At 39.5% G+C, this 27,466-nt stretch overlaps 1 protein-coding gene across 4 annotated transcripts; it reads left to right on the top strand.

Annotated features, from left to right (window-relative positions):
- Positions 1 to 3,208: 3,208 nt before the first annotated feature.
- On the top strand, positions 3,209 to 27,466 carry ccnt2a (cyclin T2a). Of its 4 annotated transcripts, XM_048598935.1 has the most exons (10): positions 3,214 to 3,424; positions 6,068 to 6,149; positions 14,019 to 14,147; positions 14,464 to 14,524; positions 20,226 to 20,288; positions 23,300 to 23,345; positions 24,718 to 24,881; positions 25,633 to 25,703; positions 25,798 to 26,947; positions 27,070 to 27,466. In XM_048598935.1, the coding sequence occupies exons 1-10, from the start codon at positions 3,270 to 3,272 to the stop codon at positions 27,108 to 27,110; spliced, it is 1,962 nt and encodes a 653-aa protein (XP_048454892.1). In that variant the 5' UTR covers positions 3,214 to 3,269; the 3' UTR covers positions 27,111 to 27,466. The 4 variants fall into 4 exon arrangements, 3 of the variants coding, with proteins under 3 accessions (XP_020385943.2, XP_048454892.1, XP_048454891.1); XM_020530354.2 differs by having other exon boundaries at positions 3,213 to 3,424; positions 25,798 to 27,466; XM_048598934.1 differs by lacking the exons at positions 3,214 to 3,424; positions 6,068 to 6,149 and adding an exon at positions 9,207 to 12,546 and having other exon boundaries at positions 25,798 to 27,460.

Here is a 27,466-nt window from a genome sequence, read left to right as displayed (position 1 = left end):
TTAGGTCTATTCTTTCTATCCCATCCTGCCATTCTCTAACTCTCAACACCCAAATTACTATTTTGCTCTCCTGGCTTGACTATATTCCTAGATTTGCTATATCTACCCAAACTTGATCCCTCACCCTCATCGTTTAATTTAAAGCCTTCTCTATTTCCCTTTCTATCTAATTTGCAAGAACATTGATCCCAGTGTGGTTCAGGCGCAGCCCTTCACAATGGTACAGTTCCCCAGCACTGATACCAGTACCCCACATGAGTTCTCTACTCATGTAGTATATAAAGGAAAGTAGCCACAACCATATATAAGAATATGAGTACGGTAATCGGATCTATCCAGGCGACGGTGAAGTTGTTTTTTTTTGCTGTACTAGTAATCTAGAGACCTATGTTATGTGCTGGTGACCTGGACTTGAATCCCACCTTTCCAGATTGTGGAATTTGAATTCAATAAAATATCTGAAATAAAACAATCAATGAGGACTGTGATACGATTGTCATAAAAACCCACCTGGATCACTAATGAACTTTAGGAAAAGAAAACTACTATAATAACCTACACATGATTCAAGAGCATGCCCCCAGCACCCCAGCACCCCAACGCCCCCCCACACCCTAGGAATCTGTACAGCTCCATGTTTAAGAACACTTAGAGGAAGCACTGAGATGGCAAGGACACAGAATGTACTCTGGGTGTGGGGCTTCAATGTCCATCACAAAGACTCAAGTCGTAAAGGACATAGCTGCCAGAATGGTTCTGCAGCAATTAGTCAGGGAACCAACAAGAGGAAAAAACAGACTTAACCTCAAGCTCACCAATCTGCCCGCTGCAGATGCATCTGTCCAGGACAGTATCAGTAAGAGTGATCGCTGCACAGTTCTTGGGGAGAAGTCTTCCAGTCTTCACATTGAGGTTGCCTGTGCATCTGAAAGGTACTGTGGGCGATCAGTAGCAGAACTGTGCTCAAATCTAATCTGCGACCTTGTGGCCTAAAATATCTCCCATTCTACCATTACCATCAAACCATGGGATCAACCCTGATTCAATAAAGACAGCAGAAGCGCATGTCAGGAAGTGCACCGTGCGTACCTAAAAATGAGGTGTTAACCTGGCGATGCTACATAATAGGACTACCTGTATGCCAAACAGTATAAGCAGCAATTTGATTGAAAGAACCAAGCAATTCCACAACCAACAAATTAAATATGAAATCTACGGTCCTGTCATATTCAGCTGTGAAAGGTGATGGACAATTAAACAATTCACTGGGGCTCCACAAATATCCCCATCCTCAATATTGGGAGAACCCAGCATGTCAGTTCAAAAGATAAGACTGGCGCATTTGCAACAATCTTCAGCCAGAAGTGTCAAGTGGATTATCCATCTCAGCCTCCTCCAGAGGCCTGCATCACAAATGCTAGCCTTCAGCCAATGAGATTCACTCCATGGGATATCAGGAAAAAGCTGGTGGTACTGCATACTACAAAGGCCAACAACATTGCAAAAATAGTGCTGAAGATATGAGCTCCAGAACCTTTTACTCCTCTAGCCAACGTGTTCCAGTACAGCAAGAATACTGGCACCTCCCGAGCAATATGGAAAATTGCTGAGGTATGTCTTGTATACAATTCAGGACAGATCTAACCCAATCAGTACGCACTCAGTCATCAGTAAAATGATGGAACATGTCATCAACCAAGCAGCACTTGGTTCCACTAAACTGCTCACTGACACTCAATGTGAGTTTCACAATAACCACTCATTTCCTGACTTCATTATTGCTTTAGCTAAAAAGTCAATCAAACCTGTCATACATGATCCCCCTTGACAAAGCCATGCTGAATATCCTTAATTGATCCTTGCCTCTCCCTGTGGAGATTAATTCTGTTCCTGAGATTTCTTTTTTGCCAATAATTTCCTTATCTCTGATGTTAGACTCACTAGCCTATCGTTTCCTGTTTTATCTCTAACACATTTGTTTTGTGATGGCACTATAGTAATTGTCCTCCACTTCTCTGGTATCTCTCATTTGTCCAGAGACGATTTGAAGATTAATGTCAGGGCTCCTGAAATCTCCTCTCCTGCCTTCCACAGCAGTCTGTGCCTCACCTGGGCCTGGGGAATTATCCAACTGAAGCCTGCTAAAATCACTATTTCGCCCATCCTCTCAATTGTAATTTTTTCAAATATATTACAGTCCTCTACCCTGATTTCTACACATACATCTTTCTACTGTAGTGTACTGATTTAAAACCTCACCTCCATCTTCTGGCTGTACCAACAATTTGTCCCTAATGGCCCCCACTCATTTTCCTTGCTCTCCTCTTGTCCCTAATATACTTATAAAAAGCCTTTGGACTTTATTTTAGCCGTCCATGTTGTTATTTGCATTCTGAATTTTTAAAGAAACATCCTGCACTTACTGGAGATAGAAAGAACTGCAGATGCTGGAGTCAGAGATAACACAGTGTGGAGCTGGAGGAACACAGCAGGCCAGGAAGCATCAGAGGAACGGGAAAGTTGAAGGGTTTCGACCCAAAACGTCAACTTTCCTGCTCCTCTGATGCTGCCTGGCCTGCTGTGTTCCTCCAGCTCAACACTGTGTTAACCCTGCACTTACTACATGCCTATGGGCTTCCAGTGTTCGCTATCTACCATAAACTTCCATTGTTTTCATTATCCAATCCTACACATTCTTCAATATTTAATGAAATTTTTGGTCCCACTCTTCACCTTGATAGAAACATGTTGGCTCTGCACTTTCACTATTTCCTCTTCTGAGATACTCCCCCTGTTGTGATGTAAGTTTTCCGACAAGCCATTGCTCCCGGTCCACTTTCATCGAAAAAGTAATCGACCTGCACATTATCTCTATCTGTCTCCACAAATGCTGCCAAACCTTCTATATTTATTCCAGCTTTGCCTGTTCTTATTTTAGATTCAGGGAATCTGCAGTTTTGGAGCCGTTAATTGTCTCCCTTCCTTTTTCATATTAAAAGGAATCAATTACTCACTTTGAATGGTCAAACGGATTGTGTGTTTGAAGATCCTGTTATAACAATACAAAGGCCTAAAGTATGATTTGACTCTAGGTCCCTTAAACACCTTCCGGACTACACATCCCGGCATGCAGCGCAGCCCAATTTTTTCCGGTGAGGTAAGAATAGGGTTGGCGTCCTCATTTCCGGTAATTGTCGGCGCGCATGTTTGCGGACGGCAGTGCGCATGCGACCTGCGCGACTCTGGGAGTTGGTCACGGTGTCGGGTAAATGGCAGCTTCAGCCGCATCGTCGAAATGGTATTTCACCCGGGAGCAGCTGGAGAACACGCCATCCCGGCGGTGCGGGATCGACACCGACAAGGAGCTCTCGTACCGGCAACAGGCCGCTAATCTAGTCCAGGACATGGGCCAGCGGCTCAATGTGTATCCTTCCCGTCCGGGAGATGGAACAATTTCTAGAAATGTCGGCGATAAGGGTTAGGGAGCGGGAGGCCTAGTTACCGGGCCTGACATGGCGCCGCCTAAGCGAGCCCTTACACCGCAGGGAAGGTGGGGGGTGAAGGCTTAGGGAAAGGGGGCCAAATGGAAGCAGCTTTGACTGAGAGTTATCGGTGTCGTGGTGATGTGTTTGTGGCCAAGAGCGTGCCCCGGCCCGGAGTCCGGCAGCTGTGCCGGAGCGCTTTAATTTCGCAGGCGCCGTTCTGGCGGCACCTCGTTTCCTTGCGGTTTCCCGCTGAGGGTGCCGATGTTTCCCGGTCACTTGAGATCAGGGAGATCGCATTCCCAGCTTGAGGGTGGTCTGTTTCTCTTCCATCTTCAATTCGCTAAATGGAAAAAGGGTTAAGGGAGGCCCGGCCGCAGGATGGAACTGGAGGTGCAACAGGGCACAAAAGACAACATGGCTGCCGGGAGCAGACCGGCAATCGTGCTAATGGCGCCACGCTTTGAAGTCGCACTATCTAACAGATAAAAGAGCAAATGCCTTGCGTTTGCACTTAGGTTTAGATTCATATTTGTAGGTTCGTCGATTATGCAAAACGTAAATTCGTGATTCATGCAGAATTAATCCGTAGGGATTATCAGCTATCTGGTGGGCGAGGGACGGGAAGTAATTGTGTTTTTCGGACATTTCGTTGTGTGAATGTTGCCAATTGGCTTAGATGTCACTGATCATAGTTTATCCTTCTCTGGACTATTTCAGTTGCTAATTTTTTTTTGTTCTACTTTTTATATTTTGGAACGTGAATACTCTGGGCATTCTAAAAAGGCCTTTGTGCTAGTGATTGATGTGATAAATATTTTTCTAATTCACTTGGAAATAAATACAAGAGCAATAGGAAAATGTATTTCTAATCATGTCTTGTCATCTATCTTTTGCTCTTGTGACAATATTGTCCACATTTCCTTTTTTAAGTGTACAGCCAGAAATTTGATGAGTGATTTAATATTAATAGAATGTACTTTGTACCAAGGTAGCAGTTTGCAGTTAATCTCTTCTTTCTCCTGTTTGATAGTGAAGGAATTCATGCTGCCATTAACTATGTAGTATATGCCAACTGGGATTCCTACATGTTAATATGCACGTTTTTTAGTATAGGCTTACATGATCTGTGTAGAAGATCAAGTCGAAGTGATTGGCTAGTTCTGTGCCTTTTCTCAAAGTACATGGATTTTGTAGAAAATCTCAGTAAGTTTAAATATGTGATTATGGTCATTAGTTCTAGTGACAAAGTTATGAGCAGTATGAACAAGTTAGCAGGCGTTGGCATCTCAACGTATTTCCTGATAAGTTCTCAAAGACGTTGTGTTCAGATGTTCCTTTCATAAGAGTTAGGGATTTGAATATCTGCTGCATAAATTGGTTTTGAACCTACGAGCCAAGTTGTCTGTTTGTCAAAATTGGACACTTGAATCAATTTCTGTTCCTACCTTAATCCAGTGTTATGGGAGCAGTTGAAGGTACACAGATTCGAAGGGTCTTCTTTATCATACAATCTTATTTCTGCACGTCTGTTTTTTTTCAAAACTTGATGCATCTCAATGCTACTGTGACTAAGATAAATGGTATACAGATGTTAGTGACATACAGATCTAGCTGCTTTTTGATTGCTTTCTCTTGCTCCTTGAAAAAAAATCAGTTCACTCCAAAGACCAAGGTTGTTTTTACCAAGACTCTTAAATAATACCCATGATTTAATGAACACTCCCAACTAAGATTTTTTTAAAAATGAATCTTCATGTTCCATGTCCTACTTGGTTTCCAAAGCAGTTTTTTTAATGTTGCTGAACGAACTTGAATAGACTGGGACATTTTTCCCAGGAGAATCAGATGCTGAGGGCTGACCTTATAGATGTTTACAAAATCATGAGGGTCATGGATAGGGTGAACAGCCAAGGTTGTTTTCCTAAGGTGGGGAAGTCCAAAACTAGAGGGCATAGGTTTAAAGTGAGAGGGGAAATATTTTAAAAGGACCTGAGGGGTTATGTTTTAAAACAGGAGGTGGTGTTATGGAATGAGCTGTCGGAAGCAACGGAGGTGGGTACAATCACAACATTTAAAAGGCATTTGGATGTGTCTATGAATAGGCAAAGTTTAGAGGGATATGAGCCAAATAGTGGCAAATGGAACTAGGTGAGATTGGGATGTCTGGTTGGCGCAGATGAGTTGGACTGAAGAGTTTTTTCTGTGCTCTGACTCTATAGACAGTTATATGTTAGAATCATCCTGGGGCAGGGCGTACCTTGGTTGATGTGTTGCATCAATTGTCTAAATTAAATTTTCAATGTTGGTGTAGGTTGGAAGTTAAGTTTGTTTTCAAATATTTCTGCATCTACAGCAAGCACACTGTATTGTCTATAGGACTAGAAACTGCACTTATAAGCAATGGTATAAATTCAAGTTTGGGAGTTCCTTTCCATTAATTTATACCAAGGTGAATTTTTTAAGAATTCTGATCTAAACCCTTTATTTTGCCGATGCTCATTTTGATCACAGATTAAGCAATAGGCTTTATTTAATGTTTTCTTGTTGTCCTTAGGGTGCACTTTCCTTGACAGATGATTTAGCTCTCAATTGACCATCAACACTGCAATTGTTTATATGCACAGATTTTATATGCAACATTCTTTCACAAGGTTTCATAGAAATGTAAGTGTTTTCATTTTCTTTACTGAGCAGAATTTGGTAGCACTGTTGGTTAATTGATTTTTGCACCTAACAGCAAAAGATCTTGTGAAGACATGAGGAATTTGTGATTCATTGCAGTTTTAGTTATGGAATAGATACAGTAATGTGGTTCTAATGATCTGTAGAGTATATTTTAACCAATACAATGGTTTTGTCATAAATTAATGTGTGCACCCGGTATTTTGAGAACTTTTCTCACTGACCCAATTTTAATGCTTAATAATTGGTATAACCCCAGAGTGAGTTGTGGTGGGTGAGAGCCAGTGGTTTAATCTACAGATATTCTGATGATTCTGAGGATGCAAATGTATGTACTGGATCCTCACCTTTGCTCACGGGACTGTGCTCCCAATGTCTCTGCTTAACAGTCATCCATTACTGTCTCAGCTTGAGCTTGTGACCCTTAGAGATCCTGACCCACAGCCTGGGAACTCCTGACATACATTGCTTGTCCTATAAAAATCTTAATGAACACTTATGCAGGTAAGAAGTGTCTTTGCAGTGCAAATGTCTTTTTTTATAAAAGTGAGGTAATTCATTTTCCATGTTCTTTCAAGAAATGAAAGAATATTTAAGGCCAACAGAATTGGAAGTCATTTCCTGAGGAGTGTAGTTGTTAACAAAATTAGGATCAGTATGCAAGTGCATGTTTTAAAAATATCAATTTGTACCTGCTGCACAATGCTTCCACAAGCAAATGCTTTTTGGAGAATGATGCTACCAAAAATCCACTTGTGTGTTTTATTTTATTCATTTGTATATGATGAGTTTCCGGTCACGTGGTTGTGTTAGCATCTTGTTGATTAATTGTAGTGCTGTAAGTTTGTGTATTCTGGATGCTGCTAGGTATACATCTTAATGAAGTTACTCCTCCGCTTGGTATAATTTTGTGTATATATGGGTTACTTGAATTTATGTTGCAGTCTGGCCTCTGGGTGAAAAAACCAAAGGCCAGATTGGGCAGTATGGGAACAATGCTTTTTAAAAAATATTAAATTGGCCTAGGCAAGAAAAATTTAAAACCTTAGGATAATGCAACAAGGTGCAAATTTGTATTTCAATGGAATTTTTTAGTGAGTTTATTCACAGGAATTTAATGTCCAAGCCTTTTTTCAGTTTGTATGTGAGGGAAATCATAAATAATTTGTCCTTTAAAGCACAGACATTTCAACATGACATTGTTACACAAATGCAAGTGTATTGCTGCCAGTCTTGAAGCCCAACAGAAATTGGATCACATGACCATCCCATCCCATTAACCATAAGGTATCCTGCCTGAATCAAGTGCTAATTTTTCTCTTTTCAAATAACTTGTTTTACACGAAAACAAGACTAGCTTTTTGCTCCATCTGCAGCATACAAGTTGAAAGTCTTCAAAAGGTTTCTGAATTTCAGTACATCTTTGTGCTGATACTTCCAGCTGAATCACTTTGGCTACTCAAAGTTGATTGATCAAGTTGGATTAAATTTTACCAGTTTGACGCCTGTAATCAAGATCTGCAATCTTTGTGGATCTATCCTGGGATTATTCTAACACTTGCCTGTGTTTTTAATCAGTGCAGGCTGTTGTAAACTTGGCAGAATGATCTGGCAAGTATCAGATCTGCTGAAAGGAAATCCATTGGATCAGCATGCTTTTCCTTGTTTCTTTATGAAGCGGTGACACTGAATGCCAGTTCACTGAAGAAGTATACCGTCAGCAAGAAAGAGAATGTGTTCAATGCAGCCCACAGTTTTAATTTTCTCATTCTTAAGACTTAGTTGGTGGGAATTAGAGTATACCCACATATCTGCATTCCTGTCAGCAACTTACTCAGCTTCAAGGCTATACTGTTTCTGTGGTGCTGTCTGGCATAAAAGCAACGGTTAATGTATTAGCATTGGCATCAACTGATAAGACATTGCCATAAATTGCGTAGCGATCATTTGGCTTGGCTTAACATTAGTGATGCAAATGGATCACGTGAGAATGTCCTTTTTTATTTTAATCTGGCAAGAAATGAGGTACCTCACCCTTGTATATTGATTCCTCATCACAATCTGTTTACCTGTAATGCATTTATTTGATCCAGTTCCAGAGGACCCTGCCAAAGTAGAGATTCTCTTATGGCTTTTGTGAATCGATCTTGCTGCGTTGCACGTGTTCCATCTACCGTACTACTTTGAGAACTTGAGTGATGTACAGGCCTAATCAACAGTCCAGAGATCCACTACCCAGTGAACAATTCTCTTTATTCACCTGTCCTGGATTTCTGTACTGAGGTCTTGAGTCATCCTTCCAAGGAAATTTGTTGCTTTCTTGAAAGTTGAAAGCACTGCACAGATTGCAGTAAAAGTTGAATTGCTCAAGGAACATCTTAAATGAGATTAATATCTTACACTTCAGAGCCTCCCTTAAGGTGTGAAACGATACATTTCTCAGGACAGTCTTGTAAAACCCTCGTTCTGGTGTTAAGTAAATATTTTCCACTGCTGAAAATCTTCTGATGTTGGAACGATTTTATATTTTGGTGCTATGATTCCTTGTGTGATGCAATTTCACAAAGGTACTTCATTTCTGAAGTGGGTGCTCTTTGAATGAAGGTTAAAGATTTGTTGCAGTATGTTCCCTACCAGAATTACCCAAGAGTGAGCTGCCCATGTGCAAGGTGAAAGAGCACAAATCTATGCCCTACCACATTCTTCTTGGCACACAAGTAGACTTTTCCTTCAGTCGTCTTTAGCATTATTCTCCAGTGATCGAGTGAACAACTTATTAGCGGTAGTCTGGATAGGTGATGCCACCTAATGAGATATGCAAACAAGCAGGATGTGAATTACTCCTGACTTTTGTCTCGATACCATGCAGATATGGCATTTGTGTCACAACTTCAGTCCTTTCTGCTCAACAGCTTGCAGGCGTGCAGAATATCGCTGTGGATGCTCTTGAGGATGGACAGTTCGGCTGCAGCAACAGAAAATCAGGAGACAGCTCAGCACTTGACAGGTGGGGTTTTCCAGCAAGGGATATTATTGACTGCATTTCAGATTAGAAGTTTGCTATTATATTGCAGGTGTGGATGCTCCAGGGTTAGAATTTGATGGCAGAACTTATTTGCTCCTAACCGTGCACCCGAAGATCAATCGTCTTTGGAAAAGTCAGTCTTAAAATCCCATACTGGCTAAGAGACCCATGGATGTGGCTGATTGCTCGATCAGCAAAGCTTGCATACATGACATGAGGAAAGCCAGTTTTACCATTTTCTTGGTTGCCATAATTGACGACGGTTTGGCCTTGAAGGCAAGCTGTTCTCTGTGGTGATTACCACTTGACCTTTGAAAACTTCTTCAAATGTGCATTGCCAAATCAAAGTGGTTCATGTTTTGAAATCTTTAATGCACTACTATAAGGTTTGGATCTAGTTGCTGTTAAAATTTAATCCAGTTGCGTACCTATGTTAGGAAACTTCCATTTGCAAACGCTTGGCAAACAATCTACACATGAAGTTCCATTCTCTTTCTGCTCAAAATTGTTTAAAATATATTGAGGTTTACTTTTTTTCACCTTGGTCTGTAGGTAGTAAGTGACATGTTGTTCGGTATGTGACACTTGTGTAAAGTGGTTGAAGTGTAGAGTGGCTTCCTTACTAAGTTGTCCTCCTCGGTGCCAAATTCTGATTCGGAGAATTTGCATTAAGTAGTGTGATGTCACTTCCTTGGGATGTCTCAGTGCTTCACAGTTGCTATCTGAGCAAGTGTGACCACTAATGCGCGCAAAGACCTACCAGCAGCAAATCAGTTCAGTGAATATTTGATTTTTCTTTCTGTCCTACTTCAGTGAGCACTTTGGACCAGATAATTCTGCTCTTTGAATAGCAGGATCTTTGCGTTAGCTGGTATTTGTGAATTAAACTGAAACTCCACCTACTAGAACAGGTTGGCGAGGCCTTGGTGTAACATCTCACCTGGAGACTTGGGCAATGCCTTCATATATTCATTTCATGTTGGAATTTCTATTTTCGACTTTCAGGTTTTATTTCAAAATCTGAAGGTAATTCAGCTACTTCACGGATTTACTAAGTATCTAGCACTTGATCATTCATGTGAAATGTAAAGGAAGCCTTTGTGAATTGAGGTTTTAACCTCACGAAAAAATGTTTTGCCTTTTCAATGAATAAGATGTTGGAATGTGTTGTGTATAAGATTTGTATAGCCCTAGGCTGTGAATGCAGAAAGCAGAACTTGAAAGCTAGATTTCTGCTTTTGCAGTGTTGGTGATTTTTGAGACTGCAATATCATTTACATTTAACTGTAGTGCTCCATCCATTTAGTGAAGTTTGTAATTGGTTTAGCGATTAGTTTTTGAAGCCATTAGGAGCATCTCAGGAAAAAGTAGAACCTGAGCATATTTGAATATGCAAACATTGACTAGAATGTTCCACTGGGATATATAATGCTTGTGTGATTTAGCAACAAGCTTGAGAAGGGACATTTCTGAACTTGAGTATTCTACTTTTAATCGTCATAGTGGTGTTCAGTTGCAAAGAGAGGGTTATGCAAAAAGGCTTGCCATTAACACAAAGGGATATCCATCCCAAAGTTTTCTATTGGCACACAAACAGTAAAAGTATGATAAAGGGAAAAGTAGGATTTCTAACGGGAGATTGTGTTTAATTTGGTGGGTTTGTTTCGGAAAGGTGACATTTAGATGGTAGTGTTTTTGTGGTGTATGTGGGCCTCGGATGCATTTCGTACAATGCCGCACAACTTGGAAAGTTGTAGCACAGGATAGCTAGGATGGTAGCAACATTCATGCAAAACTGGCTGAAGGATGGGAAGCAAAGATTGGTTCATAGAGATTCCTCTGGCAGGTTTGCAGTGGGGTTCCCCAGGGACCCTTTCTCTTCCTAATTATCTAATAATGGTCTAGATTTTGGTGTGTCAGGAACAATTTCCTAATCTGTGGATGATAAAATTTGGCTGCACTGTAAATTGAAGATAATGTAAAACTACAAAACCAGTCTTTCTCACATTGAATATCATTTGGCCATTCCAGCAACTTGTCAATGCAGGGCAGTTAGGGATGTTGAATTTGGGTAGAAGAGAAGCGTAAAATGATGGGCACTGTCCTAAAAGGTGTGCAGGAGCAGAGATCTCAAGTGTATATATTTGCATAAACTAATAAAGGTGGCAGAACAGGTGGAGTGAGCTGTCGCTAAAGTATCCCAGGCTTTATTAATATGGACTTTTAGAGTACTGGATCAACAAACTTATGTTGAACTTTAGGAATTCCTAGTTAGATTTCAGTTTGAGGTTTGTGTACAGGTCTGAACACTATACTTCATGAAAACGGTGTACACACTGGAGAGTGTGCAGATTTACTAGAATGGTTCCAGGGTTGACAAACTTCAGTTATGAGAATACATTGGAAAACTTGGGATTCTTATTCTTGGAGAGGGGAAGCCATAAGTTGGCATTTGATAAAGGTTTTCACAATCATGAAGGGGATGGGCTGAGTTGATGGGGAGAAACTTCACTCAAAATGATTAAGAACCAGGATCACATAGGTAATTTGCAAAAGAAGCAAATGCGATGAGAATAAACTTTGCGTACCAAGTAGTGTGTGTCTGGAATGCACTGCCTGTGTTGGAGGGAGGTTTTAGTTAGAGGATGCCCTAACAAAGCCATAAAGGCACAGTCATAATGCTTGTTGAGAGCCTCTGCAGGGACAATGGGCTGAACAGCCTCCTGCAAGGTAAAAATTCTGTTAATTGCACAAGCCTGTAACCCAAACTAGGGGCCCTAATCTAAAAGACGAAGAACTGTGGATGATGAAAATCTGACATAAAAACACATTGCTGGAGAAATTCAGAAAGTTTGTCATCACAGAGAGAAGGAAGAATCAATGTTTCAGATTCAGTGATCCATCTGCAGAGCTTTGGCTCTAACGTAAATGATTTTAGGTGATAGATCGACTTTGTAGGGGAAGGAGTTTGGGTAAATCCATTGAAAAGAAATACTGTCGGGTGTAGTTGGCTGTCAATTTTCAGGCTACAACAACTTTATGAAGTTCATTTGAGGTTTCTTCCAATGACCCCTTTTTCAGGCAGTACCTGGCATGCAGATTAATCCATTTACTTTTACAGCTTTGCTGAAAGCCAGCTAGGTCTTCAGCATCCCTCAAACAGTCCTTAGTCTACTTGATTAATTTTTAATCTGTTGAAGTGGAGTGAATGAAAATATTAAATTGAAAACAAGGTATTCCTACTCCGGTGATGAAGCTCAGCCTCCATTAAAACCATTTATTCGTTGTATTGTCTGAACTGAGATGAGAAAAAAAGTAACTGCCATTGGAATGATTTTAGAACTAAGTGCTAAGGTAAGTGTTTTGAACTTCATGCACCTATTTAACTGATCTTTTCTTCGGAAATCATTTGGTTTTAGAGTGGGATTTTATTTACATGCATACAGCATGTTTCACTGACAGTATTTTATGTAATATGACAATAAGGGGTGACTTCAGGGTCTAATTTAGGAACAGTGCAAAGGCAGTATCACTATTGAGGTTTGCATAATATCATCTACAAATATGCCAGAATTGAATCTTTCCATCTTTGCCTGTTTAATGGTGTTTAAAATTTATACTAAAAGGTGACGTGGCTTTTTTTTTAAAAACACTACATTTCAGAAGAAAGGCTTTAAAATGGCATTAAGTGGAAGCAAGCTCCCATGTTATTTGACAGTTTAGACAATGTTTTTGATTTAAGACCAATAACATTTCAAACATTTTTGATCAAAGTGCACAATAATACTTCTAAGTAACTAAGAACGTAGGAGGAGGCCATTCAGCCCCTTGAGTCTGTTATGCCGTTCACCTGATTATGCTGATCTGTGGCCTAACTCCATATATCTGACTGACTCAAATCCCTTAATACCTTTGCTTAAACAAAAAATTCTCAGATTTTTAAAATTAACAACTGATCCAGCATTCACTGCTGCTTGTGGAAGAGAGTTCCAAACTTCTGCCAACCTTTTGTGAGTAGAATTGCTTTCTCATCTCCTGAACGGTCTAGCCCTAATTTCCAGATTATGCCCCCTAGTTCTAGAATCCCCAACTAGTGAAATAGTTTACCCCCTGTCCTTTCTCTTAATATAGTGCAGACTTCGATCAGATCACCCCTTAACCTTCTAAATTATAGAGAAAACCGGTCTAATTTGTATAATCTCACCTCAAACTGAAGTGCAAGTGACATTCTATTCTGTACTCCTTCCAAGGCCAATATATCCCTCCTAAGGTGTGGTGCCCAGATCTGCACTCTCTACTCCAAGAAGGTGTAACTGGGGTTTTGTATAACTGCAGCATAACTCGTGCCCTATGACTCCAGTCCTCTGGATATGAAGGCCAGCTACTTTGACAATTTTTGCACGTGTTTGTGACATTTTAAACATCTATGCATCTGAACCCCCAAGTCTCTTTGTTCACATCCGCTGATTTAACTTCATATCATCTAGAAAGTAGCCTGATCTATTCTTTTTTGGTCCAAAATGGATCACCTCATTGGCATACATTGAAATCTATTTGCCACAGTTTTGCGCATTCATTTCGTTTTTTAATATCACTTTGTAATTTTGTGCTATCATCTACACTGCCTACGACACCATCTAAATGTATCATCAGCAAATTTGGATAGATAACTTTCTATGCAATTATCTAAATCACTATGTAATGTGAATAGTTGAGGCCGTAATACAGACATGTAATTAACATGGAAATGAAGTTTTATTTGACTTTTTGCTAGATAGTCTCTTTTTTTTCTTTTAAAGCATTTAACATTTGTAAATTCTTAACAGGTTATTTCCCCTGCTGCTTTGTTCTTGGCTGCAAAGGTAGAGGAACAGCCACGTAAACTTGAGCATGTCATAAAAGTGGTGCATGCCTGCTTGAATCCTCAAGAACAGCCACTAGATGTTAAGAGTGATGTAAGTTATAAATGCTTTGGTGATATTTAAGGTACAAATGCAATGTTGAAATTTTGTATTTTTAAATTAAAACATAACACCTTTCATCTGCAAAATCTATCACGATCAGTGATTACTTTAGCACTGAGTACAGCTACAAGTTCTAATTGTTCAGCAAAATTACAAATGTGGTCTAGTGTTGTAACTTTGCAGAATAGGTATTTATTTACTATCTACTTGTAGAAAAGCACTGCTGTTGAGAGATGAAGGGATGAGCTTGTTTGCTTATGATTCTACTGTCCAAATTGATCTCTAATACATATTCTTCAAATCACAGGCATACCTTCAACAAGCCCAAGATCTGGTCATACTTGAAAGTATTATTCTGCAAACCTTGGGTAAGTTCGAATAAATGCTTGGATTACAGTGATTTACTATGATTTCAAGGGCAAAAAATGTAACTTCACAGATGCGAAGACCTTGTGGACTAGTCTTGTTGATGCTTTACATCTTGCACCAACATTCTTGTGTTAGGGTTCGTATTTATTGTGCTGTAGCTTTAAAAGAAGCTGCTAAGTTAGGCTTCATTCAACAATAGTTTCTACAGTTTTTTTATCTTGACTTTTTAACGACTTTTGGAGCTGTAGCTTTTGGCCAGCCATCCTCACCCTGAAGTGGTGAGTTGGTTTCTTGAAACAGCTTTCTAAGGGAGTGGTGTTCCCATTAGTGTTAGAATTCAAGGAATTAGGCTTAAACAGGATGAAAGAGTTATTGTATGTTATTGTCAGGGTTGTGTGAGTTGATGTCATAATCCTACAGCTGTCAAGCTTATCAGTAGAAGGCCAAGGGGCTTGGTGCTGTCAAATTGAGTTTGATTTGTAGAGTACGTATGTACTATATCAGCACCACAGTAATTTTTTTGTTACATTGTTGGATTAATTGTTTTTTCCCAACAATTTGCCTTAATTGCCTTGGTCTAACATTTTAGACCATAATGCACGGTTGCAAAGCCACAGAAATGATTATTTACAGAGGTAGTGTCATCGCACACAAATTCAGCTGCCTTGGCCTTGGAAGAGGGGTAGTGAATGACAGTGATGTAGTGAAGTTTATTGTTCTGTTACGAGCTGGTTTTTGTGATATTACATAACAATGAGTGAAATAATTTTACTTTTCCACTATTAGTGAAACTTAATTTTCAGATGCTAGTAATTTTACAAGTTAGAAGTTAGCATCGTAAATCAGCATTATGAAAAGGGAAAATAGTCTGATTTTAAGACCTTCAATGACTTTTGCTTAGTTATTGCTCCCAATTTTCGTGGACAGTGAATACATCTATAATTCGGAACCTAGCAACAGAGGATTTTTTAAAAAAAAGGACAAGAGGAAAAAATAGCCTGAGGGCAAACTAGCAAAAAATCTAAAAACTGACAATAGGAATGTCTTTAGGGATATAAAAAAGGAAGTGGGATGTCAAAATGAATAAAGCTCCCTTAGAAAATGAGCCTGGGGAGACAGTTATGGGGAACAAGCAGATGGAATTATGTCCTCGAAGTAGTATTAGGCCCATTAGTTTGTCTAAAGGCAGATAAGTGCTCTTGACCTGATGGCTTGCATTGTAAGATCCCAAAAGAGGTATATGCAATAATTGGTACTTTCCCTGAAAGGATTTTTGGAAAATCACAAAGGTTAGAAAGCTGCTGATATTGCATCCGTATTCAAAAAGGAAGAGAAGCAAAAAAATGGGTAATTACTGGCTGGTTAATCTAACATATATTGTTTGAAAAGTATTGAAATCAATTATTAAGGAAGTGGTATCATAACCTTTGGAAAAGAATAATCTCTTCAAGCAGAGCCAGCGTGGGTTCATGGAAGGGAAATAGTGTCTGCTTAACTTGCATTTTTTTTAGAGGTCTATTGTGTTTGCACTTCCAGAAGGTGTTTGACAAGGTATCTCACAAAAAGTTAAGTCATAAGATAAGAACCCAGGGCGTTGGAGGTAGTATATTGGTATGGATAGAGAACTGGCTAATCAACAGGAAACAGCGAGTGAGGAGAAGGGCTTAATTTTCAGGTTGGCAACGAACAGTGTTGTTCTCAGGAGCACTAATTTAAGACTGAGATGAGTAACTTCCTCAGGTTGTGAATCTTCGGAACTCATTATTCCCACAGCTTGCAATGGCAGAGTCTTTGTATTTAAGGCTAAGAGATTCTTGATCAGTAGAGAATCAAGGGTTATGGGAAAAAGGCAGGAAAGGGGTGTCAGGAGTGGCAGATCAACCATGATCCTGCCCACTGGTAGCGTAGGTTCAAGGGGCCTATCAGCCATCTCCTGTTTCTATTTCTTACGGTCCATTGCTGTTTATTCAATCGTTTTGTAAAACATCTACGTGCATTTTTTGTACAAGTTAATGCATTTAATGAGTGGCAATTTATTGTGATGTGCTTATTCAACAATACGGTTGCTATTCAGTTCTTCCTCTTCACAGAATCGACACTCCTACAGAGGACAACAATTCATTTAAATACTGAAAAAAGACATTTTGTCAAAGATTTTCATACTTCATAACAGTTTCCAAGCAGATCAATAAATGGAAAACGTGGTATCATGTTGAATTCATATATAAAATTAATCATTTGTGTGACAGGCAGAACGTTTTTGGGTTGATGGCAGCAACTTGTTAGTAGTAAACACCACTCAGGTTGCTACAGCACACTGACAACGCGAAACATCTAGCTTAACCTATTGCTCAGTTTTGAGATAATTTGTCTAGGTGATTGGAGGTATACTGAGCACTTTCACAGAACTAAATATGACCGTCATGGGGTTTTTATTGAATTTCTGAGAGGATATGATTCAGATAGACATTGTTTTGCAAGATGGCTTTGTATCCTGTTTCAGCATCAAACCTGCACAGTGAGCTAATGGCTGAGACCCTGTTTATAGGGCAAATATAATAGGACATGGGCCTATAGAAATCCCAACATGTATTATGCTGACAAAAGTATGTTCACAAAAGACAACGTTCCCTCTAATTTTCTTACCTGCTGCTGAGGCCCTCAACAGCAGCAACATCTGGAAACAGAAGCTGCGATTAGAATGCTGGTGCCTGTCGTCAAATGCAAAACATCAGAGGGGGGTGTGCGCGTGCTCAGCTTAGAGGAAACTGGAAGACAGCAGAATGAATTTTAAATTTTTGTAACTGTACTTGCATCTACAACTTCCGCTGGCACTCCATTCCACATATGAACCGCCCTCTGTGAAAAAGTTGCCCCTCTGGTCCCTTTTTAAATGTTTCTCTTCTCACCCTAAGCATCAGTTGCTGAGTTCATAGGTTCAGTCTATATTGTCTTATACAGCATTTGCAAGTCTACATCATAATATAGTGCTGCTGATGCCTCTGCTTCTTTGTGGTACATTGGTGATTAGGTGAGCAATTTCAAACAGACACTGCGTTGCTTTCGCTATGCAAGTCCTGTATGATCTTCAGAAATGCGAAGGAGTTCTTTGCTGAGTGGAAAATCTGCTCAAAACTGTAGCAATTCACCTAACATTTGGCCAGTTGGCTGGAAACTGATATCACTTGTGCTTTGGATGATTTGGACATAGGCTTCATTCTCATGGCTTACTATCACCTGGCAGTCTGCTGCTCTTGGAACTCTTTTAACTTGCTTTCGACTAGGAATGCCTGGTCATCCTGAGCATGAATTGAACAACTCTTTTAGGATTGTCGGTCAGGGTTGCAGTCTTGCATATTTCAGAGTCACTTAGCAGTTAGCACTCCTCTCCCAGATGTTAATTTTACCCTTTATTAGTGTTCTTGCAGGTTGTCCTGATGAGTGCAAGACCAAAAGCTTTGATAACATAACTTACCAAACGCTAACTTATTTAATGGTATGGATTTTCTATCATAATTGCTATTCATCATGTTATTTTCTGGGTCATTCAATGTTGAATCTTGCAAGTACTGCCCTACTTTTGGGGGAAATGGTTCTACAATAATAAATTCAGGTTTCAAATATATGACGATCCTTCGGAGTGACTGGTACCTGCATTGTTTTTACTTCAAAACTTCAATCATGTGAAATTTATTCTGGACTTGCAAATGAGGCTCATCTTTTATTTTTTTCTGCTCTTATTTCAAAATCAATTTTGTTTAGTGGCCTGTGCAGACACTGGTCACCAACCAGTAATGTTCCCAAATTGCCATTATTCATAGCTTCAGGCTATTTCATTGTTTGGGCCATGATTTGTCTCATTCTTCTCGACCAAAGGTCGTTTCCTAATATAAATAGCTACATAGTGATCAGGACTGGAACTTTGAATTTTTGTTACCTTATCTAAACAAGAGAACATAAAGTTGAATTAGAAAGCAAGGAAATAAGTCTTGACACTGTTTTGAGTTCAGCTAGAATTGAAAGGTACAACTCTTGTAACTTGCATAAAGATCAAGATGTTGTTCGGATTAAGAATTTACAATGCCTCTAATATCGATAGGAAAGCATGGCACACATCAAATGTACGACTGATTTACAACTAACTGTGTGCAGATAAGTATCTGCTTCTCTAGGAACTTCCACAAGACTTTATTTTAAGGCTGTCTGCATTTCCGGCACTGTACCCTAGAGCAGCAAATTCTCAAATGACTTTCTGGTACAGCAAGGCAAATCTTTACAGTTATGGTTGATATCTTCATCTATCTAAAAACACACTGTACTAAGGTTCAATTGCTCAGAAGAATAACTGCAGTCAGTATCTGGTGTTTTGCTGGTGCCAATCCGAGGTCCTGCTATGTGTTGTCTGGCTGGGAGGATTATGGGTGGTTGTAGCATGTTTTGCCGTAAACAGACCTTATTGCAAACTCCTTGCAGTTAGGCTTCCCTGACCAGTAGATAGCAAAGGACAAGAGGACTTAGCGAATAACCTGCTATTCGTCAAGAGACTTTGTTTGTTTCTTTCCACTTTGTATGTTTTACAGCATCAGTAACATGTCACCATTAGTACATGGCTGCGTCTTGCTACATATCCCCACAGTAACTGTGTTGTGATCTATAGATCTTGTTCTCTCCACATAACTCAAGTTCTACATATTCGTACAACATGATGAAAGCAAGTTTCAGCCTTTTGAAGAACCTTTGTTTCAGTGGTGGTTTGTTAAACGTTATGTATTCAGCTACCATGTTTATTAGAGTCATAGAATCTTATAACACAGAACCAGACCCTTTAGCCCAACTTATTCATGCTGACCTGGTTTCTTAAACTGAACTAGTCCCATTTGCCTACGTTTGGCCTATATCCTACTAAACCTTGTCTATCCATGTACCTGCCTAAATGTCTTTTAAATGTTGTAATTGTACTCACCACTACCACTTCCTCTGGCAGCTCATTCCATATATGTACCACCTTCTGTGTGGAAAGATTGACCCACAGGTCCATTTTAATTTTTTCCCCCTCTCACCTTAGACCTATGCCCTCTAGTTTTGTACTGTTCTACCCTGGGGAAAGGACTTTGGCTATTCACCTTCTCTGTGCCCGTCATGATTTTATAAACCTCTGAGGTCACAGCTCATTTGTCCTGCAGAATGTGGAAAATTATTTGCCTGGTGGTTTTCAATCTTGAGATGATGTGCATTCTATGGATGTAATTTTTTCCATAAATGCTATGTAGGCATCACTTGCAAGACTGGTGTCTTATTGTCTTTCAACATATCAAAGTAGGTTGCCATGAATGCTGATGCGATGAAGGCACAAGCATTAAACATATTGTGGGGCTATCGTGATTTGAGGCTAGGTAGAGTTTGAGGGGGTATAGTATTCAGTAACTTTGAACTGGTATGTTGTTCCAAGCCTTAAGACAGTCCTGTTGTGCACTATGTGCAACATTGTTGATCATGCAAAAGCATGATACTTGTGTGTGCAGCACGTTGTCTGTCAAGAGCCTGTCAAATTGGATCATATTCCCTCAAGTTGTAGTGATTGCATCTCATTCAAACCTGAATAAACTTGCAGTCAGCTTCTCCTAAAAGTCTGCAAATTCCTATTTTGATATTCTGTTTGAAAATGAATTGAGCTTAAATGAACTGATTTTAATTTTACAGGTTTTGAGATTACTATAGAACACCCTCATACTGATGTGGTGAAATGTACCCAGTTAGTGAGAGGTAAGTCTTTTCTCTTTTAATGGTAAATATACATTACTCAAAACATCAGTTGTCTAATTATTCAAGTTGGGAATGCTTTAAACTAACTTGGCTGGGGCGTGGGAATGAACAAAGATGTTAAGCAATTAGCAGGGCTCTCAAAATGCTTAAGATACAGCTGACTAGTGTTTTAAAAAGGTAAGATAATTATTGAAGTTAAACTAGAGTAGACAGAAAGTCCAAAACACTGTTAATGTGTGAAATAAAGTTGGGGAGTTACAAATGTAGATTACAGTATAGAATTATCCGTCAGTGATGGATACCTGGGTCAAGGAAGAACAAGACTGAGCCTTAAATATTCTTAAGTACAAATTGTTCAGGGCAGATGGAAAAGAAAGGAAAGGGAGAGGTTAGTAGTGTTGTTTAAGGGCGGGGGGGCTAAGGCATTAGAGCTGAGGAAGGCGAATGTTTCAGTGTTAAAGGATGGAGACAATTTGGCTAGAGCTATGGATTAAAAAGGGAAGAATAATATTGCTCGGTATAGTCTACAGACCACCAACTAGTGGAAAGGCTATAGAAGAAAAATATCTGTAACAAAGTTATAGAAATGCCAGGATTTCAGGAAGAGTAGCCTACAGTTGTATGTCCAACTGCTCTTGGACTCTGAGGTGGTTTGAGAAGACTGGAGAATTGCCAATGTTATGGCTTTGTTCAAAACATGTTGTGAGGTTAATCCTGGCAATTACAAGGAAAGATCCATTATTGGAAATGGTCTTTGGAAATGAGGTGGGCCAAGTGGCTCAAATGTCAGTGGGTAACATTTAGGAGGTGGTGACCATTGTATCATAAGGTTCATGTTGGTGTTGGAGAACTACATGCAACAAACGGAGCGAGGAAATTCAGTTGGGGATGTGACATCAGTGGGGCTAGGACAGAATTGAGCAGGATTGATTGAAATAGGAGATTGGTGGGAAGACCAGTGACTGATCAATGAGCAGATGGTTTGGGTACAACTGAATTGCATTTCCTCCAAGGTAGGCTAAGTCCAGTGTTTACTGAATAACCAAGAAGGTAGAAATTAATATTAGGAAAAAACTGCTTATTGACAGGAGTAAGTCTTAAATACAATTGAAAATCAACAGAAATACCAAAGGTTTGAGGGGAGGTGAAAAGGAAAATAAGAAAAGCAGAGTGGAACTATGAAAAAAGACTAGCAGATAACGTGAAGGCCAATCCCTAAGTCTTTGGGTGTATAAACAGTGAGAGATGGGTTAAAGGAGCTGAAGGGCCAATCAGAGACCAATAAGGGGATTTACAGATGGAGGCAGGTTTCAGGGCTAAGGTATTAAATTAACATTTTGCATCTCGTACAAAAGAGGAGGATGGTGACAGGAAGAACCCATGTCACTAGAAATGTTCAAATTTAGAAGAAATATTGGATGGATTGTTGGCACTTAAAGTTAACAAGGCACCAGGACAAGATGGGACGCATCCAAGGGTTTTGAAGGAGATGAGAATAGAAAGTATGGAGGCACTGGCTGTAATATTTCAGTCTTGCCTGGACTCGGGTGGTGTCAGAAAACTGGAGAATTCCCAACATTATGGCTTTGTTCAAAACAAGGTTGTATGGATAATCCTGGTAATTACAGACAAGTCTTACTTTGGTAATAGGGAAACTTTCAAACAGTTATTCAGGATAGAATCATTAGTCACATGGAAGAAGGTGAGCTGATTAGGAAGAGTCAGCATGGATTTCTAAAGGGGACATAATGTATGACTAACTTCTTGGAGACCAACATTTTGAAGAGGTTTGAAAGGGTTGATGAGGGTAATGCTTATGATGTGGTATACAAAGATTTCCAGAAGTAATTTGGTACAGTTCCTTACAACAGTCTTGAGGAAAGTTGAGAGTCATTGTATTTAAAGGGTCAATATGAATACAAAATTGACAGTGTTAGAAATCGGAGTAATGATCGGTAGAAACATATCCAATTAGCGGAATGTTTGTAGTGGAGTTCCCAAGGGTTTGTTTTGGGACTATTGCCTTTCTTGATGTATATTAATAATCTGGATCTTGGCATGCAAGGGACAATTTCCAAATTTGCAGATTACACAAAACTTGTAAATTGCCAGGAGGATAGTGTGGAACTTCAAAAGGACATTGAAAATTTGATGGACGGGTGGTTAAGTGGCAAATGGGCGTTCAGTGCAGAGAAGTGTTTTGCGCTTTGTTCAGAAGAATACAGAGCCAATATAAGGACCTGAGTGTTTTTGAGCACAGAACGTGGTAGGACGTGTGGAGCAATTAATGTCATGTTGTCAGCTTTATTAATAGGGGCATAAAGAGCAAGGAGGTGATGTTGAACTTGTACAAGACATTTGCCAGACCTCAGCTGGAGTATTATTTAACAGTGTAGGCACCATGTTATAGGACAGATGTAAATGTCTTCTCAATGCGTTCACTAGCGTGTTTCCACATATAAGAATCTTCAGCTATGAGGATAGTTTGAAGAAGTAGGGATTGCTCTCCCTAGAGTGACGGCTGAGAAGAGATCTGATAGAGGTTTTCAAAATCATGAGTGGACTGGACAGAGTAGATAGGATGAAGCTGCTTCTGCTTGTAAAAGAATCCAAAATAAGAAGGCATAAGGTGGTGTGGAAACAAAGCAAGGTAATGTGAGGAAAAAAACTTTTCGCACAGCAAGTTAAGGTATGGAATGCCCTGCCTGGAAATCTGGTGGAGTCAGGTTCTGTTGAGGCATTCAAAAGGGCATTGTATGTTTTTTTTTTGGATAGTAATGGTGTGCAGGTATATGGGAAAAGGCGGGAGATCGGCACTAGGTGAAAAAGCTGAACCAGATAATAGAGCCGATGCAGGCACAATGGGCCAAATGGCTGCCATCTATACGTAATTGGTTTTGACACTCTGTGAAGTACACAGAACAGTACTTATTTTGAACTTAATACATGATGTCCACAGTCTTTAGTTTTTCCTTCAGCTAATTCTGTTTTTATTTTTATTTTTGTTACAGCAAGCAAGGATTTGGCACAGACATCCTATTTCATGGCTACCAACAGGTTGTTATCCTGACCCTCTTTGTTGCACTGTTTCAGGCACACTATTGCTTCCCTTACTGCAGGGCCCCCTAAAAAGTGTCTCAAACCCTTGTTGCAACAGAGAAATGTCCTTCCATCTACTGTGATGGTATCTCTCTGTTTGCAGTGCGGTGTACTGTACAAGGGTATTTTGGGCACTAAGGGGTTAAATGCACAATGAGAAGTGTAGTGGTGCTCTCTGGTTACATTAACTCGATTCTGAGTGCATAACTCTAAAAATTGGTAGCCTGAATAGCAACTAAAGATTACAAAGAGATATACTTAACCTAGAATTCACAAGCATTATGGTAAGTATGAAAGCATTTAACATTTTTACACTTCTCGTTGAATTGCAAAATTTGTTTTCCAAAATTAATTGATTTCTAACAATATTTTGATGTTTTCAGATTAAACATTACAGCACATTTTAAGAACTGCAAGTTGTTGGGTTGTACTTCCAGTTACAATGGAAATTATTCAATGGCCCCTAAAATAACTGGAGATACCAAATGTGGGTAATAAAAATGTTGATGTAGGAGGTTATGTCATTGCCAAAACATTCAAGTATCCTTTTAGTTTATAAGGAATAATGCTTAAAACATTTTATCTAATTTGGTATTTGTAACAGGTTACTTATGAGCTTAATTGAAATGGTTTTTGATGACAGGCATCAGTGTTACCATGTAGCTACTCGTCAGATTAACAATTTGTGCAAACTGATGTTGCGTAAAATATGGTTTGGAATGGAAAAAATGTAGAAATTAGAATAGGCCAAATATGGCTGTTTTGTAGGTCCATATTTTGTGCATACCCACATTTAAATGTATAAACAATCAATGTACATTGGCCTAATAAAAATTGAATCTCAGTTGAATTAATGTCTGAAATTTTCAAAATTGTTTGACTGTAAGAATTTTCCTTACCAGATAGCTATTTTAAACTTCAATGGAAATGAAAGGAATTGTTACGTTTTTGGCCGGAGAGACCTAATTGAAATTGCTACTTAGAACAACATAAACTATCACCACTGTTAAGACTTATAAAGAATGGTCATTAGTAAATATTTTGCAAAGGGTCTGTTCAAGTTTGAGACTACCTAGTAAGGAACATGAAAATAATTTTTCATTAAGCCAATGTATCATGGTGCATATACTACCTCCATTGGACATGTATGACAATTCATCTGTGCTTTATCTGGAGTGAACCCATTTTCAGCTTTATGCTGGAAGTGTGACCCACCTTCTGCAGATACTGATGACTGTCTTTCATTCCACAACTAAAAAGCTTCCTTTTCTTTTCTCTTGTATTTTTTTCCCCCCCATGATTCACCGATCATCAATATTCTCCACTGCAGTTTGCATCTGACAACATTTTGCTTGCAGTACAAACCTACCGTGATAGCGTGTGTGTGTATACATCTGGCTTGCAAGTGGTCCAACTGGGAAATACCTGTATCCACAGATGGAAAACATTGGTGGGAATATGTGGATCCATCTGTAACTCTGGAATTACTTGATGGTTAGTTGTAAATTTGGAGATAACTAGAATTGTAATTTTTACTTAGTAACACTACTGATATGGCATATAAATTTTTGTGCACTAGCACAGTAGAGCAAAATTATTTTATACTGTTGAAAATGTGCTGTGTGATCAGCCCTTAATAATATACACTTTCTGTATCCTTTTCCCACCCTGAACAGTGGTTGGAGTAATTTATATCCTGTATTTTTATCAGAGTGGCTTAGGACCAAGACCCAAAGTGGCAGGCTTTAAGAGAATGTAGAGCATATTGTATGGCAAAACATTGAGGATCTACATTTATTTAGATTATGCATTTTACTCCTTTTCTACCACATAATCCCAAGGTGATATTCAAAAAGCGTTATTGTCAATATTTTTCCAAAGTTGCATGGCTTTGTGATTTATATGTGCCATCTTAATTGAATCTCTTGCTAGACATTCCGCAATGATTTGATAGTGGATCAATTTGAAACACTCTTCAAAATTATATTTCCAAAAAGTAACATACAATATTAAAAGACCCCTTTTAAAACATGTATTTTCAGTAAAAGAACTAGTAGTGTATCTAATTCATCTTCCTGTTGCATAAGATCAAGTTATTTAGCTGTCTGCTCTTAAAATTGCAACCCTAGCTCAAAACTTCCACTGCTTCTAACTTGCAAAAAAAATGAGTTTTGACTGTAAATATACACATTATTGTCAGTACCATGTTTTTATGGCCTAACCTTGTTTTGGATTTTATTTGCAGAGTTAACGCATGAATTTCTGCAAATACTGGAGAAAACTCCAAGCAGATTGAAGAGGATACGAAACTGGCGGGTAAAGCTTCCAGTTTTCAATGTTAATGTAAATTTTTTCATTTTAATGGCTTTTTTTAAAGTATTAATTTCATTTTTGTTTGCTTTCTTTAAAGGCTAATCAGGCTGCAAAGAAACCAAAAGTAGATGGTCAGATAGCTGATAATGTTCTTCCTGGTTCATCTGGGCCCCATGAATCTACGTGTTCTGTTGGTGGTGATCCTGCTTCGAGTACAAATTTTCCTAAATCAAATTCCACAACTGCTCTACCTGCATCATTGAACTCTGGTGGTATTTCAATGCCTGCACATGTCCCTGAGATGATGGCTACTACTTCATTCAGTTCTACCTCCCAGCAAGAGTGGCCTCAGCATCCACACCAGAACATGGAGCAAGTTCATTCTCATAAACAAGATCTGTCAGCACCTGTCAACAAAAATGATGTGATCTGCGCTCAGCAGTCAACTTCTGGACAGTTAGCTCAAAGCCATCATCGATCTGAAAAGGTTTCAGGGCACTCATCTAGTAAACATGAACATCTTAAATCTGGTAACGGCAAACATCATGGATTCCCCCTTCCATCTGTACCAGCTCCTCAAAAATTAGCTTTGGACAGATACAGGGAAAAATTTGCTGCAGAACTTGCAGTACAGAAACGCAAACTAGAAACACTGGAGTCTGATGTGAAAGAACAATATGCTTCTGCTGCTCAAGCCCTGGTAGAACAACAGAAAAAACGTGCACCAGCGCAGCAGCAAATTCAGCATAATAGTAATTCTGTGACTTCACCAATTAAAATGAAAATCCCTATTTCATCAGAAAAATCAGAAAGACATGCAGCTGATAAAAAGGAAAAGGGTTTGCTTAAATTGAGGATACCTATCCCACCGACAGAAAAGGCTTCTAAGGATGAGCTAAAAATGAAAATTAAAGTCCCCTCGTCTGAAAGACACAGCTCCTCAGATGAGGGCAGTGGTAAGAGCAAGCACACCAGTCCACATGCAAACAAGGATCATAAGGAAAAACGGAAGGACCATTCTTCTCACCATCACCACCATAGCAGCCACAAGCATTCGCATAGTAGCAGCAGTAGTGGGAGTAGTAGACATGGTATCGATGGATCGAAAGGAGGAGCTTTGCGGAGTCCCGTGGGTCTGAGCGGTGATGGCAGCTCCACTGGCTCCAGCTCTTCACGCAAGAGGGCGCACGCCAGTGATACCTCTCACAACCACCATCCCAAAATGAGCAAAACCTCCAAGACTGCAGGTACTTCATCTAGCTCTTCTTCCTCTTCCTCTTCTTCTTCCTCCTCTGTGAAGCAGTATATATACCCTTACAACTTAATTCTTAACCTTCCCTCCTCCCCTCCTCCCACTGTCACATACCAGGTGGGCTATGGACAACTCAGCACCCTCATGAAACTGGATAGGAAACCTACAGAGGCCAACGGTCACAACGCCAATCCAGAATACAATGCAAACAGTCAGCACATGGACTACAAAGATACTTACGATATGCTGGAGTCACTCTTAAGTGCCCAAGGAGTGAACATGTAGCCGTCATTCGAAGCCTGTGTTTGAAGTTGGAATTCTCCCTCTTAATTCAGCTGTGACAAAAGTCATTGCTGCCACTGCTTCCATTAGATCTGAGCGCTGCTTCCCCATTCTCCACTTTGATAAGGAGATTAGCGTAAGCATAATCAGAGGTGAATGTTGAAAGGGTTGTGCTCTACATAGTATTATTACAAAACTGTAACTTCTAGCATGAAATGTGCATATTTAATTT

Source organism: Rhincodon typus, chromosome 7 (assembly GCF_021869965.1).
Source record: "Rhincodon typus isolate 14 chromosome 7, sRhiTyp1.1, whole genome shotgun sequence".
NCBI classification, from domain to species: domain Eukaryota; kingdom Metazoa; phylum Chordata; class Chondrichthyes; order Orectolobiformes; family Rhincodontidae; genus Rhincodon; species Rhincodon typus.
Note: the sequence above shows the minus strand (reverse complement) of the source record. Positions and strands in the feature narration are given on the sequence as shown.